General features: G+C 38.2%; 1 protein-coding gene across 1 annotated transcript in view; it reads left to right on the top strand.

Moving 5' to 3' along the window:
* The window catches only part of LOC104606403 (Ribosomal protein L1p/L10e family), a 28,977-nt gene extending 21,332 nt beyond the window's left edge, over window positions 1-7,645 (top strand). Inside the window, exons 8-10 of the mRNA XM_010271570.3 lie at window positions 3,375-3,462; window positions 4,634-4,680; window positions 7,267-7,645. Coding sequence (XP_010269872.1) covers window positions 3,375-3,462; window positions 4,634-4,680; window positions 7,267-7,344 — 213 coding nt within the window. The 3' untranslated portion in view covers window positions 7,345-7,645. The remainder of the gene's footprint in view (window positions 1-3,374; window positions 3,463-4,633; window positions 4,681-7,266) is intronic.
* The last annotated feature ends 7,607 nt before the right edge of the window (window positions 7,646-15,252 follow it).

The following is a 15,252-nucleotide window of genomic DNA, read 5'->3' as shown; positions in this document are numbered from 1 at the left end:
GAGAAGAAGTGTGAACAATGAAGGAGTTGCGGAACCTCTAGAAGGGGTGAAGAAAGCCCGAGAAACAAGCAAGTTTCATTTTGTACATGTGTCAAAGGTTTTTTCAAGGCTAAAAGATGGATTGATTGGGGCAGGATCCTTCCAATAAATATAAGAGAGTCTACAGGAGGAAGAGATTAGAAGGTATAGATTTGAAGAAGGGTGGTGAAAGGAGGGGGGAGGACCTTCAAGATGTAGTAGGGGAGATAGCATTGACTTCGACGAAAGGAAGGTCGGGAGGGTAGGCCAGGATCGGGGGATAAGGAGGGGGGAAGTCAAGCTGCTGAGAGTTGTCTCACTTTGTCTCAACAAGCTGGAAAGAATGAAGGGCATACAGTGGAGATTAAGAGGGAGGACCTTTCGGATGTAGTAGGGGAGATAATGTTGACTTCGACAAAAGGAAGGTCTAGAGGATAGGCCAGGATCAGGGGATAAGGAGGAGGGAAGTCAAGCTGCTGAGAGTTGTCTCGCTTTGTCTCAACAAGATGGAAAGAAGGAAGGGCATAAAGTGGAGATTAGGAGCAGTTGAGATCTCCTACCCACAAGAACCCTACCCACACCTACCCACGCCTCATTAGAGTTGTACATTGATCGGAATTGGATTAAAATCCTGGTTGATAGGGTGGTTTGGTTTGGCAAGAGTTTAGAGCTATTTTTGGGGAGGTGAGGGGTTCGCTAGAAGAGCTTTTGAAGTTTTTGAAAAGAGTAAAAGGGAAGAGAAAATGAAGAAAAACTTGTTACGGAAAGAAGGAAAAGTTTGGGACGAGGATGATGACGGGCATGACAATGATTTAAAAGGCGCACCTAGGCACACAGGCGAGGTGCATTTTAGGGTAGGCGCCTCGCCCAAGGCCTAGGCGGCAGCCCATTCAAAAGGCGCATGCCTGGTGCGCCTTGTGCCTTAGCCCAAGCGTGCGTCTTTTGAAAATTTGCCACCTTTTCCATTTTTTTTGAGTCTGGCTGTTGGGCCGGGGCCCTGGACCCCCATGCCACACCTCTCGAGGCCAGCACAAACAAGGCCATGTTAGGGACTTAAATTCTTAGTTCACTTGCTCACTGAAGCTTCAAGAATCCCCTATTTGGTAATGTTGTCCATTCATTCATCCTAATAAAATATCTTCTTAAAAGCAATTAAAACTATAAAATTATTATTTTTGTGTGAAAACTAAGAATTTAAGACCCTAACATGGCCTTGTTTGGGCTGGCCTCAAGGGGCGTGGCACAAAGGCGGCTCGTAGAATTAGGAATGTAATATGTCACATTAGCTACTTGATGCAATTGAGAAAAAAAAAGAGATTGTGGGTTTTATATGCTTGAAAATGTTTTATATGTTTGATTTCATTTTTAAATTCTCATTTGAATATGCTTTACATATTATATTTATGTATTTTAATTTTAGATAATAGGTTTTTTAAGACATTTATTTTAAAACTTAAGTTTATATTTTTATTAATATTATGTTTTATAATTTTTTGATTTTTTTTTAATTTTGCGCCTTGCCTCAAAAAAGGCACACGCCTCGCCTTGCGCCTTGCGCCTTAAGCACAAAATGGCCCTTGCGCTTTTTTTGTGCCTTGCGCTTTTAAAACACTGGGGCATGATGAGATGTTTGAAGCTAATGACTGCTGTTTTTTGCTGGGGGGGTCTCTGTTTTCTTTGTGTTTGTTGTGTCTTTGTAGTCTAGTTGGTTTGGGTTTTACCTTAGCACCCCTATTGAGTTGTAACCAGTTTCTCTTTTTTTTTTTATTAATAAAATTTTATTTTTTATTTTTCAAAAAAATAGTTTGATTTTTTATTTCATATTTTTGGGAGGTTCCTTCTGAGATTGACATCTTTCTCTTAGGTTTCCCCCTCTTATCTCTCAGGCTCAAACACATTGATTCCACAAGGTACCCTAATCCTTTCAACCGGAGATTAGCACACATGCTTCTTTTTCTCTCTTGGTGTATTAATAATAGAAATATATTGAAAAAAATTGAAAAATGAAGATGCAAATGTCAAGTCCTAATAAAAAGAGGGACAAGACTTAAACATTCTTTGCTGAAATCAAGGGAAACTAACTAATATTAGCTGAGAATAATACGGTCAACAAAATCACATAATGCTATCTTGGAAGAGACTACTCCATAATACAACCTCATTCTCCCTGTATGTTCTTTGCTGAACTGTCAACCAATGAATTGACTAGAAGTCTTGATGTTGGATGAGATGTTCAATTTGGAAACCAATGATCTGGCTTCTCTGGTATGATGTTGAAGAGAAACAGGGGCTTTCATCTCCTCTCACTGATCCAACCAGCAACACATCTGAAATTTCCTCCACCTCCAATCAATGTTGTTAAAACTTAAAATCTTACAATTTATGATACGATTCACTATTTGAGTCATGAATCCTAGGGGTTTCAATTTGAATTTTTGTCTGAATCCTTTTCTGCAAAAATCTTTTGAATTTTGTTTGAATTGTACATTTTGATTCATAAATCTTACGATTTTATATGTATTGTGCGATTCATTGTGATTCAAATCAATTCAATTAAGAATTAGTTGTATACTTTATCATTTTATTTTGCTTATTAGTTTTGTCAAGGGTGACTTGTTTTAAAGACCTTACTAGAAACTGATATGTTTACATTATTTAAGACTATATAATATATATTGAGTTTATTTTCTGTCATGTGTTGGATAAAGAGCTATTGTATGTGGATTATTTGGCTTTCAAGTCAAACTTGATTATATCATCTTAGACTCTTACTGTATAAGTGGTAAGTTTATTATTTTAGGTACATAGATGGTAGATATGACTTAAATAACACTTTTCTACATATATTTAGTCTTTTAGCATACCTATATTTAATTTTTGATTAGTTTGTAAGAAATAGAAATAATCTTATGATTTATGATACGTTTCATGATTTGATTCGATTCAACTTTCTCTATGATTTGCAATACGATTATGATTTTTGGACATTGCCTCCAAACTTTAGCCCATGTGATATTACCAGGAGCTTTGCCTTAATTGATCTCCAATGCCAATAAGACATGAAAATGTTGAAACAATCTCCCTCTTATGATCTTTAAAAGCTTCTTCCACTTGAGCTGTAACTACTAACTAAAAATGTGCAAGGGGGAAGCAATTTTATTAGGTAACCTGCCTGTGGATTGATGATCTTGCAATATTATATTGATCATCTAGCCACATCATCAACTAAAAAGTCTCCAAATTCCTCTCTGGTAGAAGCAATGCTTATTATTACTCAATTATCGTTTAGGATTTCATTTTATGTGGTTTTTTATGCAATTATTTTCTTCTCTCATGTAATTAATTGTCATTTACAGGTAAATTTTTCAGAGGAGGCTCTACGCGAAAATGTTGGTGCATTTGTGAATGCACTCTTGCTTGCAAAGCCTGTTGGCTTAAAGAAGAGTTAGTATACATATTGTGTTTATTATTTTCTTTTGTTATTTATGAATTTGAGTTTTGTTAAGAATCTCAGTGTTGTGAACAGCAAAATCATTCCACAGACCACTTATTGATGTCAATATATACAGTTGTGCACACCAAATGAACCATTTAGAATGCACAGTTGATTCAGGAGAATCAGGACAAAGAATAATTAGCTCCATATGAAGTTGGATTCACCAATTCTTATAATTTGACAACATCAATAAATCTGTGCATAAATTGAAAAATGGTAATCTAATATGCCAGATTTAAAAATATAGGAAATGAAAGTTAATATGATTTTATAGTAGTTTGCATTTTTGTTGCCAATGAGCTTGCTCTGATTGGGGTTGGGGACTCATCTATTACAGTTCCTGTTAACATGGTTACTGCATTTTGTTTTCCTGGGGGCGGGTAGATCCTATTGAAAGCCTTTCCTCATTCTTTAATGGGGTTCTCAGTATCAGTCACCAAAAAGTGGGAAAAAAACTATACCACTTGTACCTCTTTCGATCAACCTTGCTAGCACAAAAAATACTTGGAGTAAATGGAGCAGAAAAATCTCAGGAATATCAGTTTTAATATCTGATAGTTATTCAAAATGAACATTATGTAAGCCTAACAAGGGATATATATACAATTGGTGAGGGAAATTGTCAGCCTAACAAGGGAGATTGGTACTTGCTTCAAGTGGACAAGAAGATCAGCTAATGGATTAGTGGATACCTTAGCAAAACAGGGGACTGTTAGGGGGAATATGTTCTGGGCAGTGTTGTAACTAATTGTGTTTCAAACCCCTACACTAGGGGTGACAGTTGTATTTTGAGATCTTTTTAATGAAGTTAGTGTTTCTAATAAAAAACGAACTTAAGTAAGCTCTGATTATAGTACACAGCATTTTTTTTGGAGACAGCATTCCTTTATTTCAACTACTTGTCATCAATGTAATAGCTCCTGCCAAAATTAATTTGAAGTAATTAATTGTTAATATCCATATATCTGAATGTTGTATATAAATTTTTTATTATCCTATCCATCCTCACAGTCACATCTGTTGAATAGGGAATTGATTTTGAGATCTTGTTTTATGATGTGATTCATATTTATTTTCTTGATCAGCTGATGTGATTCACATTATTATATTCTTTTGCAGCTTCCAAGTATGCTGGTTATGTGAACTCCTTCACTTTGTGCAGCACGGTAAGCCCATTAGCTGAGAGTCATTTTCCCCTTCTTTTAATAAATTATAATTATATAACCTGTTTTATGTAACAACATTGACGAGGGTACAGAAGAAAAAAAATAAATGTAAGTTCTTGGACTTGTCCTTTTCCAAATAATCATATAATGTTCAAAGAACTGGACCAGGCATAAAACTAGAAAAGAGAGCAATTCACAAGTCAGAGGTTCAACTGTGGTCAAACCGGAGGTTGAACCATGATGGTGTGGCATATGCATATATATTTTATAGGTCATATAAACACTACATATATATTTCACAAATATCATTACACTTGCATGTGGTGGATACGACTTATTTTTTAAGTTTTTAAAATAAATGACTAGGGTTCTAGTCTCTCAACTCACATTTTCCTTGAAATATGTGCATTAAATTGATAAGTACATTAAAGAGGCACAAATAAATGCAAACAAAGCGATGGGTTAATGGTAGCAAGACAATACATACAAGATGTCTTGGGTTCAAATCTTGTTATCAAAATTTTGAAGTTTATATTCATGTTATGGCCCAGGCGATTTTATAAAACTGGTACCGGTTCACCAGTTTTCTGGTTAAACCGGCTGGTCATCCTGTTTTGGCTAGTTTTTCATGAATCACTATTTTCAGTATATGATCGAACTGGCTAGAGGACCAGTTTATGGTTTTACTGGTCTGATTGGCTGGTCTGGCTGGAATGAGTTAGAACCTAAAAGCTCCTGTCCTCAGTTCAATCCTTGACACCTGTTCATCTTAGATTATAATGATTCCACATGATGGATGCCGCTGTCAAATAGGAGTATCGAATGTCTATGAGGGTGCTAATCAGAAGCAGTTGTGTTGAAGAAAGAGATTCTTTTTTTTTTTCGTTGTTGCCTTGTAGTTGAAGCTTTTCCAGGGAGTGACAACATAGAAAAATGTGTGTGTGGACTGGGGAGGTCTCCCGCTCTTGGCCTTGAGCAATTTAGGAAGAGGTTTCTTCCTATTCATCTTCCAATCCGAGGAAGATGGGTTCTAGTAGATAGATGGCATTGATGTTCTGGTAGATAGATGAGTTCACCCAGTGTCAGATGTTCTAGTACCACTCCTGGCTAAGTTGTAGATTGCTGTGTAATGTTCGCCTGGCTGCATGTTCCAGGGCCATGTTGGCCATTGGTGAGCTCTCTGCATCCTTATCATGGACTAGAAAGCACTGAAATGGCAGAATTTTGATCATATGTGCATTCTAAATATGGGCAAGGCAGGAGACAGGCAAGTGTCACTGTGTCGGAGATGCAAGACCTGCTCAAGCTTCAAGGGAGGACACATGTCTACTTGCAGATAATTGTGGAAGCTTTGATCCCATTATAGAGGGTGCCAAAGAGAGGAGGAAGGATCTGGTAGGGAAGAGGACACATGTCAATCATGAGTCATGACAGAGATGGCTCTCGGAATCTTTGCTGAAGGGAAAGATCTGGTAGGGGATTTATTTATAGGGATCTGATGAGATCCGATAAACAGGAATTTTCTCCTAAGATGGTTAGGAAGACAGAAGATCTGATTGTGCTATGATGCAGGAATCTAGTGATTCAGAGACTGCATGGTGGAGATGTGAGGGTGAGTGGTAAAGCAATCTGCACTAAAAAGAGCCGTCAGTATATGCAGGTAGGATTTTTTTTTTTTTTTTTTTGGGTGGGGGGAGCAGGGGGGTTAGGGATTGCTTTATAAAGGCATGTCAGGGGCCAATATGGGTCACGTAAAGTGGGGCCTGTGAGGCAGTCATAAGTTATTCCAAACCTCACACTGCGAATCACCCCTTGTATGCATTTATTCAATGAATATCCAACCAAGGAAATTCTCTCTTCAAATGGCCATCCAAAAGCTAACATTGGAAACCATCTCTAAATAATTGTATGTTTGGTATGGCTTTCGCTTATTAAATAAATGTTTGTACTTGATTTGTTTTCAAAGCCAAGAAAAAGTGGTTGATAAACATTTTTTCTGGTATTTGTTGACAGTTAGGTGCCACTAGGTGCCACATAAGCAGAACAGTAAATAAACACCTTTATATTGGGGGAAATATTAAAATGAGGCTTCCCCTAACGGTTGGCTTGCACGTAAACCAATACAAACATTTATAAGACAAATAAGCATATGAAATAGCATATTAGGACAAAGGCTAAATCTCTGCTCCTTGGTGTTAGAAACTTCATATTGCATGCATCAATAGACCAGCAAAGACAATTCACATTTCAAATAGGCACAGTGTTGTAGTAATTGATTTTTTTTTTCTTTTAATTTTTAAAGAATATATTGTCAAATGTGATAGATTTGGTTCCAAAAGCTAACATTGGAAACCATCTCTAAATGAGTCTCTGCTCCTTGGTGTTATGTGAAGCCTCGTATTGCATGCATCAATAGACCAGCAAAGACAATTCACAATTCAAATAGGCGACAGTATTATAGTGGTTAATTTTTAAATAATCTATTGTCAAATATGATAGGTTTGGTATAGACAGTGTTTAAGTAATCCATTGTTTATCCATAATTTGCTTTCATCAAGTATTTGATGTGATGATATCAATATGCAGATGGGTCCAGGATTCCCAGTTTCAATACAGTCATTATCGATAGCTGCAGATAACTACAGCAAATTGCAAGTGAAATAATACCTTCGGGTTCCAATGCAGCAGAGACAGGTTTAAGTCGAAACCCTTTCTTGTTCATGAAGAATTCACCCCTAGTTTCTATTTTTCACAGATTGTTTAATTTATGGCTACTCAAGAAAGCAAAGGTTTTCTTTTTCCTTTTTGTGGAATTGTTAATAAATTGTTATAAATGTTGTTTAGTGGATTGTAAAAGAGTACCTTTATAATTTCTTTATATTATTAATGTCAATCCTTCCAAGTAATTTTTTTTATCAATCTTATCAAATAGGCAGTATGCTGCTGCAACTGCAACTTATATGAAGGTTCAAAGTATCAATACTCTCGATGTGCAATCATTTGAACAAAACTATTATTATTATTATTATTTTAATTTTCTATCTGACAAACTGACAGGAGGGCCTGTCACATCATGTATTAGTAACATTACATTTCTTCAAACTCTAACCAAACATACAATACGATATGCCCTATCGATAATTTAGTTAAAGCTTTCATATGGAGATTCATAGTCATGATAAGAAAATACAAAGGCGGTAGTAATGTTGGAAAGAAGCTTTGACCTTTTAGGGAGGACTCAACTTTCCAGTTCAGATCTGCTATCACCATACGCTTTCTACATGTCCCAACCGGAACATCTCCCCATGAATGAAGCAAATCTAAACTACAATGGAGATATTTCCAATGTACGGCTGCAATGGCTTGTTTGGAGTGTTTTGTTAATAGCCGTACATTGGGAATATCTCCATTGTAGTTTAGATCTGCGTCATTCATGGGGAGATGTTCCGGTTGGGACATGTTAGAAGCGTTATGGTGGGAGAAGATCTGAACTGGAAAGTTGAGCCTTTCCCTATAAGGTCAAAGCTTCTTTCCAACATTACTACCGCCTTTGTATTTTCTTTCATGACTAAATTTGCTGAGACGGGTTATCTAAGTGTTCACACTTGATAAGAAATCCTTTGTGTTTTCTTGTGATAGTGGACGTTAATAACGTTTTTATTCGATAGGTAAAAGAACTATTCATTAACTATCATCCAAAATATTATAAAATAGAGTTTTCAATCCAGCTAGTTGGACTTGGAGCATTCCACCCGACCTTACAAGTTTATAACAATCGAAGTTTGCAATCACCTAGTTGAACTCGGATTGGATTTTGAAGTTGAACGCCAAGTGAAAGGAATATCTGTTTCACAAAGAGTACAAGAAGTTTGATTATTTCAAAAGTGTTTTTGAAGAGGTTTTTCGATGATGACTTATCATCTGTTTTTTTACTTTATGTGAATGACACGCTGATTGTTGAACTAGACACAAACAAGATTGACAGGTTAAAAAGGGAATTGAGCAAAGCCTTTGTGATGAAAAACTTGAGACCCTCATGTGACATTAAGGTGAAAAAGTTGTGGGTTGTCACTAAACATATACATCGAAAAAGTTCTTATAAGATTCAACATGGACAAAGCTGGGACTCCTTTGGCATGGCATTTCAAACTAAGCTCCAAGCAATGCCCTACCACTAAGAAGGAAAAGGAAGAAATGAGGGAAATTCCCAATGCCTTAGCAGTTGGTAGTTTAATGTATGTCATGGTCTAAAGTGGTCGAATCTCGCACATGCAGTTGAAGTTGTTAGGTAGGAAATATTGGGCTGTAATGAAATAGGTTTTCAGGTATTTATGGGGCTCTTCCAAAGGTGTTTGAGCTTTGGAAAAGACAAGTCTATGTTGAAAGGGCTCTTCCAAAGGTGTTTGGGCTGAAATAGAAAAAAGCATATTGTCTATTGTGATAATTAGAGTGACATCTACTTGAACAAGAACTTGAGCTTTCATTCGAAGTCCAAGCACATTAAAATTAAATATCATTAGGTAAGGGGATGTTTTGGAACCTGCATCTGGAAAAGATTCATATCAACAAGAATGGTTTGAATATGATAACTAAGACGCTATAGAAAGAAAAATACAAAATCTGTAGAAGATCAACAAGTTTAGAAATCGCTCAATCCTCCTGATGAGTCAAGAGGGGGAGATTTATTAGATTTCCCTTCTCATGTGGAGGTGGGGACTACAAACATATTGGAACCTCGCAAAGGTGCAAAGATCAAGTTTGCAAGGTTGGCGTCGCAACCCATCTTACCTTGCAAGTTATCAGGATGTCACGGGATCTCAATGCTACACAGTAGTTGTATTTCATTATATGACCTTGCACGTTGAGGCCATGGGCCTCGTAACCTTTTGGTATTCCATGGATCTCGCAACTCTTTGCATTCTACTGAATGAAAATAGAGCTGGTGAGTGATCGATGATGTAATTTTACCTCTTGTATGGAGAAAGAGACCAAGTCTTCATGTTGACTTCATCCTCGGCCAATGACAACGAGGGCGTTAGGGAGTAGTTGCCTATATTTTCCTTCTAACTGGATTTTTCCCGAGCCTGCGTGCTCGAAAAAAATTGAACTGCTCATTTTTCCTTTTTTTGTAAGTTGTTTCATTTGATTAATGGAATATTTCTTTTTCCATTTGTTGTGTTTCTTTATCTTAGAGAAAATGGCTAAGTTTTAAACATATAAATCGAACTGCCTGGGGGCCGAGACGCAAAGAGCGAACCACCCTCTTTGAAATTTTGTCCAAGTAAAATCGTAAAATGAACTGCTTAGAGTAGGCTCAACCTATGTCGAGGTCGGCTTAAGGGGGCCTCAAAGCTGAGATTAGTTTGGCCTTCTCTTGAGATTTTGACTATGGCTGAAATATTTATAATGAGATCGACCGATCTGTATCAAAGTCGGCTTAAGGGGGTCTTAGAGTTAAAAGCGATTTTGGCCTTCCCTTTGTCTTGAATTATTGCCTTAAAGTTGAGGATGATTTGACCAGGTCACTGAAGTGAGATGCCAAGCTCGGGAAACTACTAATTTGGTCGTATGCAGTTCGAAACTTAGAAAGTCCTCACCCATCATTTCTTTTGAAGTTCTTAACATTGCATGTGTGGGGGACCTACCTCCCTTCTAGAGTTTTGAGTTCCTACTTTCCTATATGGATTATCCTACATACTCAATAGGGTATTTCCTAGTTGCGACATAGCTTTCTGACGCCGGACTCAGGTATCATAACCTTCTAGAGTACCAGGTCGCCAACTCGAGATTGGTGTCGTCTGACTCTCGCATTATTGTACTGAACTACATGTTGCTAATAAGTCACAATTCAGATATAATCCTGGTCACGAACCTCTTCCACGGCTCATTGTCATTTGCTTCCTATTTGTATGCCTTTGATCGCGAGGTTGGCACCTTGATATCAGTGGGGATGACAATCTCAATCTTGTACATGAGGTTAAACGGAGTCTCACCCATTGTTGTCTTGATGGTCATACAGTAAGCCCATAAAACACTGGGGCAACTCATCTACACGTAACCGTTTAGATCGAGAAAGCCAAAGCGATACTACGATGGTCATACAGTATTTCCCTATTGGTCTCTTTGGCCTGACTGTTTTCCTGTGGGAGAGATATTACGATGAAATTCTGTTGGATCCCCATCTCGGTGCACTAGTTCTGTAACTTAATGTCTTTGAATTGTTTATCATTGTCAGAGATCAACAGATCAACACACGTAGGAGTCCAAAGTGATTGACTGTGTTCCTCTAGAAGAAATTTTATACGTTTTTGAGTTGTAATCAACACCAGCAGCTTTCCTCGGCGGGACATCTTCTCTCCTCGGCTACTCAACTGGTCAGTCTCAATCAGCCTATTTAATAAACTACTTCAAGTAACCTCTCTTGATCAGCTCCGCGATCTTGTACTTGAGGTCACGACAGTTCTCCGTGTCGTGCCCGGTGTCCTAGTGTAAGTGACACTGTATATTGTTGTTGCGGTTGGCAAGATCTCCCTTCATACAAGGTGGCCCCTTCACATATTCCACTGACTTGATCTCCATCAATATTTCCCCTCTTTTTTGCATTCAAGGGGGTGTAGTTTCGGGTCTAGAAGGGTAGATCTTGGGAACATCGGCCCAAACTCCTATTACTACGCCAACGAGTTTTGCTCCTACGACAGGGAGATCTACTACACCTGGACAGTGACCTGTTGCATCTTTGCAATGACTTGCTTCTCTTTCTTTGCTTATTACTACTCTGGTCATCCTACATTCTCTTCCTCTTTTCACCTAGGTTAGCCTGGGATCCGATCGCTTCTTTTTCCTTGGTGAACTTGGTTGCTTGGTCAATGAACTATTCCATTGAAGTGGGGGGTTCAACTTGACCTCCCAATGCAACTTTCAATGTTAGATGCCATTGACTGTCGCGGTGATATGGACTGTAGGATTGAGGTTCGGCATTTGAAGCCACTCCAAATTAAACCTTTCGATGTAGTTATTGAGTGACTCATCACCCCGTTGGACCACATTCAAGAGGCAGGTTTGTGAATTTGGGCATCGTTTGCACATCACAAAGTGTGTTGTGAACAGGTTCCAAGTCTTGATCGATCCTGCTACTAACCTTGAATATCACAACTAAGCTATGCCTTGGAAATTGGTAGGAAATGCCATGCACAGGCTTGAAAACAGTCGACATGGTTGTCTAGATTGGTGGTGCCATCGTAGGACTCGAGGTTGGGGGCCTTGAAGTCCCTTGGGAAGGGGTGCCGCAAGGATCTTGGCCACCAAAGGTGATACTCAAGTGACGATCAGTGTAGAGGAAGTGGTGACCACCTCCCCCTTCTTCATGTCCTTATCCTCATTTGGGGTGAAGTGTGTTCTTCCCACGTTGCACCGGGAGCATTTGCGACATCTCCTTCGAGACCCCTCTACTGTATTAGTATTGGCGGGGTCAATAGTGAAGCTAGCTCAATTGGTTCCCTCAGATGTTGTGGAATCCCAAGCTTCTAAGTTCTGCATGCACTGTTGATTGCATTCCTGGTTCTGATTTTGGTCACCGGGGAGTTGGTTCAAATTCTCATTCACCGCTGGAGTGGGGAAAGGGCTGATGAACTACTGCTGTTGCTAGTAAGGTGCTTGTGGCATTGGCGTGCTGGGTCCGAACTGGTAGAGCATTACGGCCATTGCTGCCCAATGACCTTTCCATGTTTGCATATGCAAATCCATAGGATGTATTGCATCAACTCATAAAATTGTTGGCCACTGATCCCGGTGGGAACCATTGACGGCTCGACTGTTGGGAAAGGCGCATTTAATGAGGGTAGAGAGAGGTTCATCCCCGAAGAAGTTGTAGTGCTTGGCAAAGTGAGGGGAATGTTGATCTGCTTGATCATAACCATTGGGTTCTTAGTGCTCGTCACGGGCTGGTTCTGCCCCTTGGTGCAATGCTGTGAACTAGGACATTGTCGGTATTGTTATTAGTGTAGCTTGAAGATGCCATTGGTGATATCGCAAAGGATATGAGAACTTGGCTTTTAGTTGCAGTTCCCATATACAACACCAATTGGTGATGCACGATCTAATGCTCCTTGTTGGAATACAATTCGGATGCTAGACTGAGTAGGTTGCTTGACCAAACTGCAAGAAAGAAGTAATTAGTGTCAGGAACGCTTTCCTGGTGATGGCACTCCAATGCTGAAGTCATTGATGAGTATATGGTGATTTATATTTTTGAGATCTAAATCACGCATACCTTTAGTGAGAGAGGGGATACCTTTATATAGGCGTAAGGAACTGGGAGCTTTGTGTAACATGTTTGAAATCTCTAGAAGCCACGTCAACCATGTCTAAGTGTAATCTCTCGACCGAAATATGTGATCCACGTGAAGGAATAGCATTCATCCAATCAGCCCCAAAGCAAATGATGTGGAGAGGCGGACCTAGCGGTCAAGCGTCATGACACAGAGAAGTCGGGGACAATAACTCTCTCCTAAGTAGATCGGTATTCATATTTATCAGGTCGGCCATTGATCCCAATCGGGCCGGTCAGGTCTTGGGAGATGGTCACCCTTAAGGCTGAGGTACCAAGCTTGATTGCTATTAAGTTAGCCTTCTATGCCGAGGTCCCTAGATCGGTCCTGGTCAAGTTGCTAGGTTTGACCTAATGCAGCTTCGGGTCACCCGGGATGCGAGGGACCCCTCCAAGGTGTATCCAAAGTGTATCCAACTTGGCTTGAAAGTGCCAAGTGGCAAGTTGTCATTGGAGAGCCAAATTCTCCTTCATCAATATTGATTAAGTTTGTATTGTGTTGTGCTTGGATTAATTCTCCTTTCCTCTTTTTGTAAAATCTCTTCATGTCTTGTGCAACTTTGTACATGGCTTAGCTCATCTCCAAATTATTGTTTCCATGTCAAAAAATAAAAAAGAAAGGAAAATACTATAACAATGGGGAGGGCAATGATATAAAATTGAAATTAATAAGTTGTCTCGTAGAAAACCATTTGGCTAATATGAGAGCGTATAAAATAAAATTGACATTAGTATAATTGATTTTAGTTTTGTAATTTGCTCTTAACCTAAATATTTTTTTTGTAGGAATATAATTTAAGTGTAAAACTTTTTAAAGGAAGGATCTATCATCTTAATTCATGAGAAATCCATAAAAAACATCTTAATTCATGAGGACTAAGGGGAAAAACTTTGGCTGTTGGGGCCATGGTTCTCAAAACTGGACCGGACCAGATGGTCGGATTGGAAAAACTGAGAACTGGTCAGGACCGTCAAGTGACTGGTTCCGTTTTTCCCCAAAACCGGATTTTCTCCAAAAACTGTTGATTTTGGTCAGCAAACCGGTGAATCAAGCGGTTAACCGTTTGAACAGTTCGAACGGTTATAACCATTTTTTTTATTTTTTTATTTTTTGTTAGAATGGGCCAACTATTCAGTTCAAATGGTCAAACCATTCGACCTAGTATCCAAACCCCTGACCAGTTTGGTGTCCTAGCCGGTTTTAAAAACCATGGTTGGGGATAACATCCTATGGTGTTGAAAATATTCTTGGAACGTTAGCATAAGATTGGGTAAAATAGTAATTGACCTTATTTCCTTTTAAGTTTTAACAAAAACAACAAAATGAACGTGAATTGGTGAACATATTCAGTCCAAAAATTCTCTATTGGCCCTCAACCTTCAAAGTAGGGCTGCAAGTGGATCAGTTGAATTGGATATAGGCATATCCGAATTTGATTTGTCAATATTCGAATCCAAATCGGATCATATCTATCGAATATCTAATTGATTCGAATCAAATTTGGATTGTAATCGGATATTAAATAATATAAATAAATTAGACTAAAATAACCAAAATATTATATATTATTAATGAGCTAAAAATAAATTTAATTAATAATGTATTTTATGAACAAAATGAATTGAAAATAATTTGTATAAAACTTAAACATATGAAAATTTAGTGGAAATAGAACATTTAAACCAACTTCAATGATAGATATAATATTGTTGGGGAAGATACACTATAGTAGCAGAGGTGAGTGTAAAACCAATCCTAGGAAAACAAGAACCTTTCCCATAAGTTTGTGTGTGTGAAATGGGTATTGCCAACAATAATGATAATAAATAAACAATTCAGCCAAGTAACAAAAATAGACAACAGTCACCACACAGTAGCACACTAGAATTTTACGTGAAAAACCCCAAAATTGGGAAAAAACCATGAGACCTATAATCAGTAAAAGTCTTCCACTAATTCAGAAATTAATAGATACAATAGTCTACTCTATTTGCAACTAGAGACTTACAAACATCAAGTAAATAATCCTTGGCTCATAAATACAACATTAATATCTACAAATGCAAAGTGGATACAACAAAAACAGAGGTTTAGATCTCACCAAATTACTGTAAATCTGAACTGAGAAGAAGAATAATAAAGAATCAAGAAATTTGAATTGGAGAAAGATTCTTAACTCCAACACTTAACCTCATAAAAAATGGGCTTGGAAGACACCTCCAAACTTGGTCTTGAATGGAATTGG

Source organism: Nelumbo nucifera, chromosome 6 (genome assembly GCF_055504915.1).
Source record: "Nelumbo nucifera cultivar China Antique chromosome 6, China Antique-T2T, whole genome shotgun sequence".
In the NCBI taxonomy this organism is placed as follows: domain Eukaryota; kingdom Viridiplantae; phylum Streptophyta; class Magnoliopsida; order Proteales; family Nelumbonaceae; genus Nelumbo; species Nelumbo nucifera.
The sequence above is the reverse complement of the archived record's forward strand: the minus strand, read 5'-3'. Positions and strand labels throughout refer to the sequence as shown.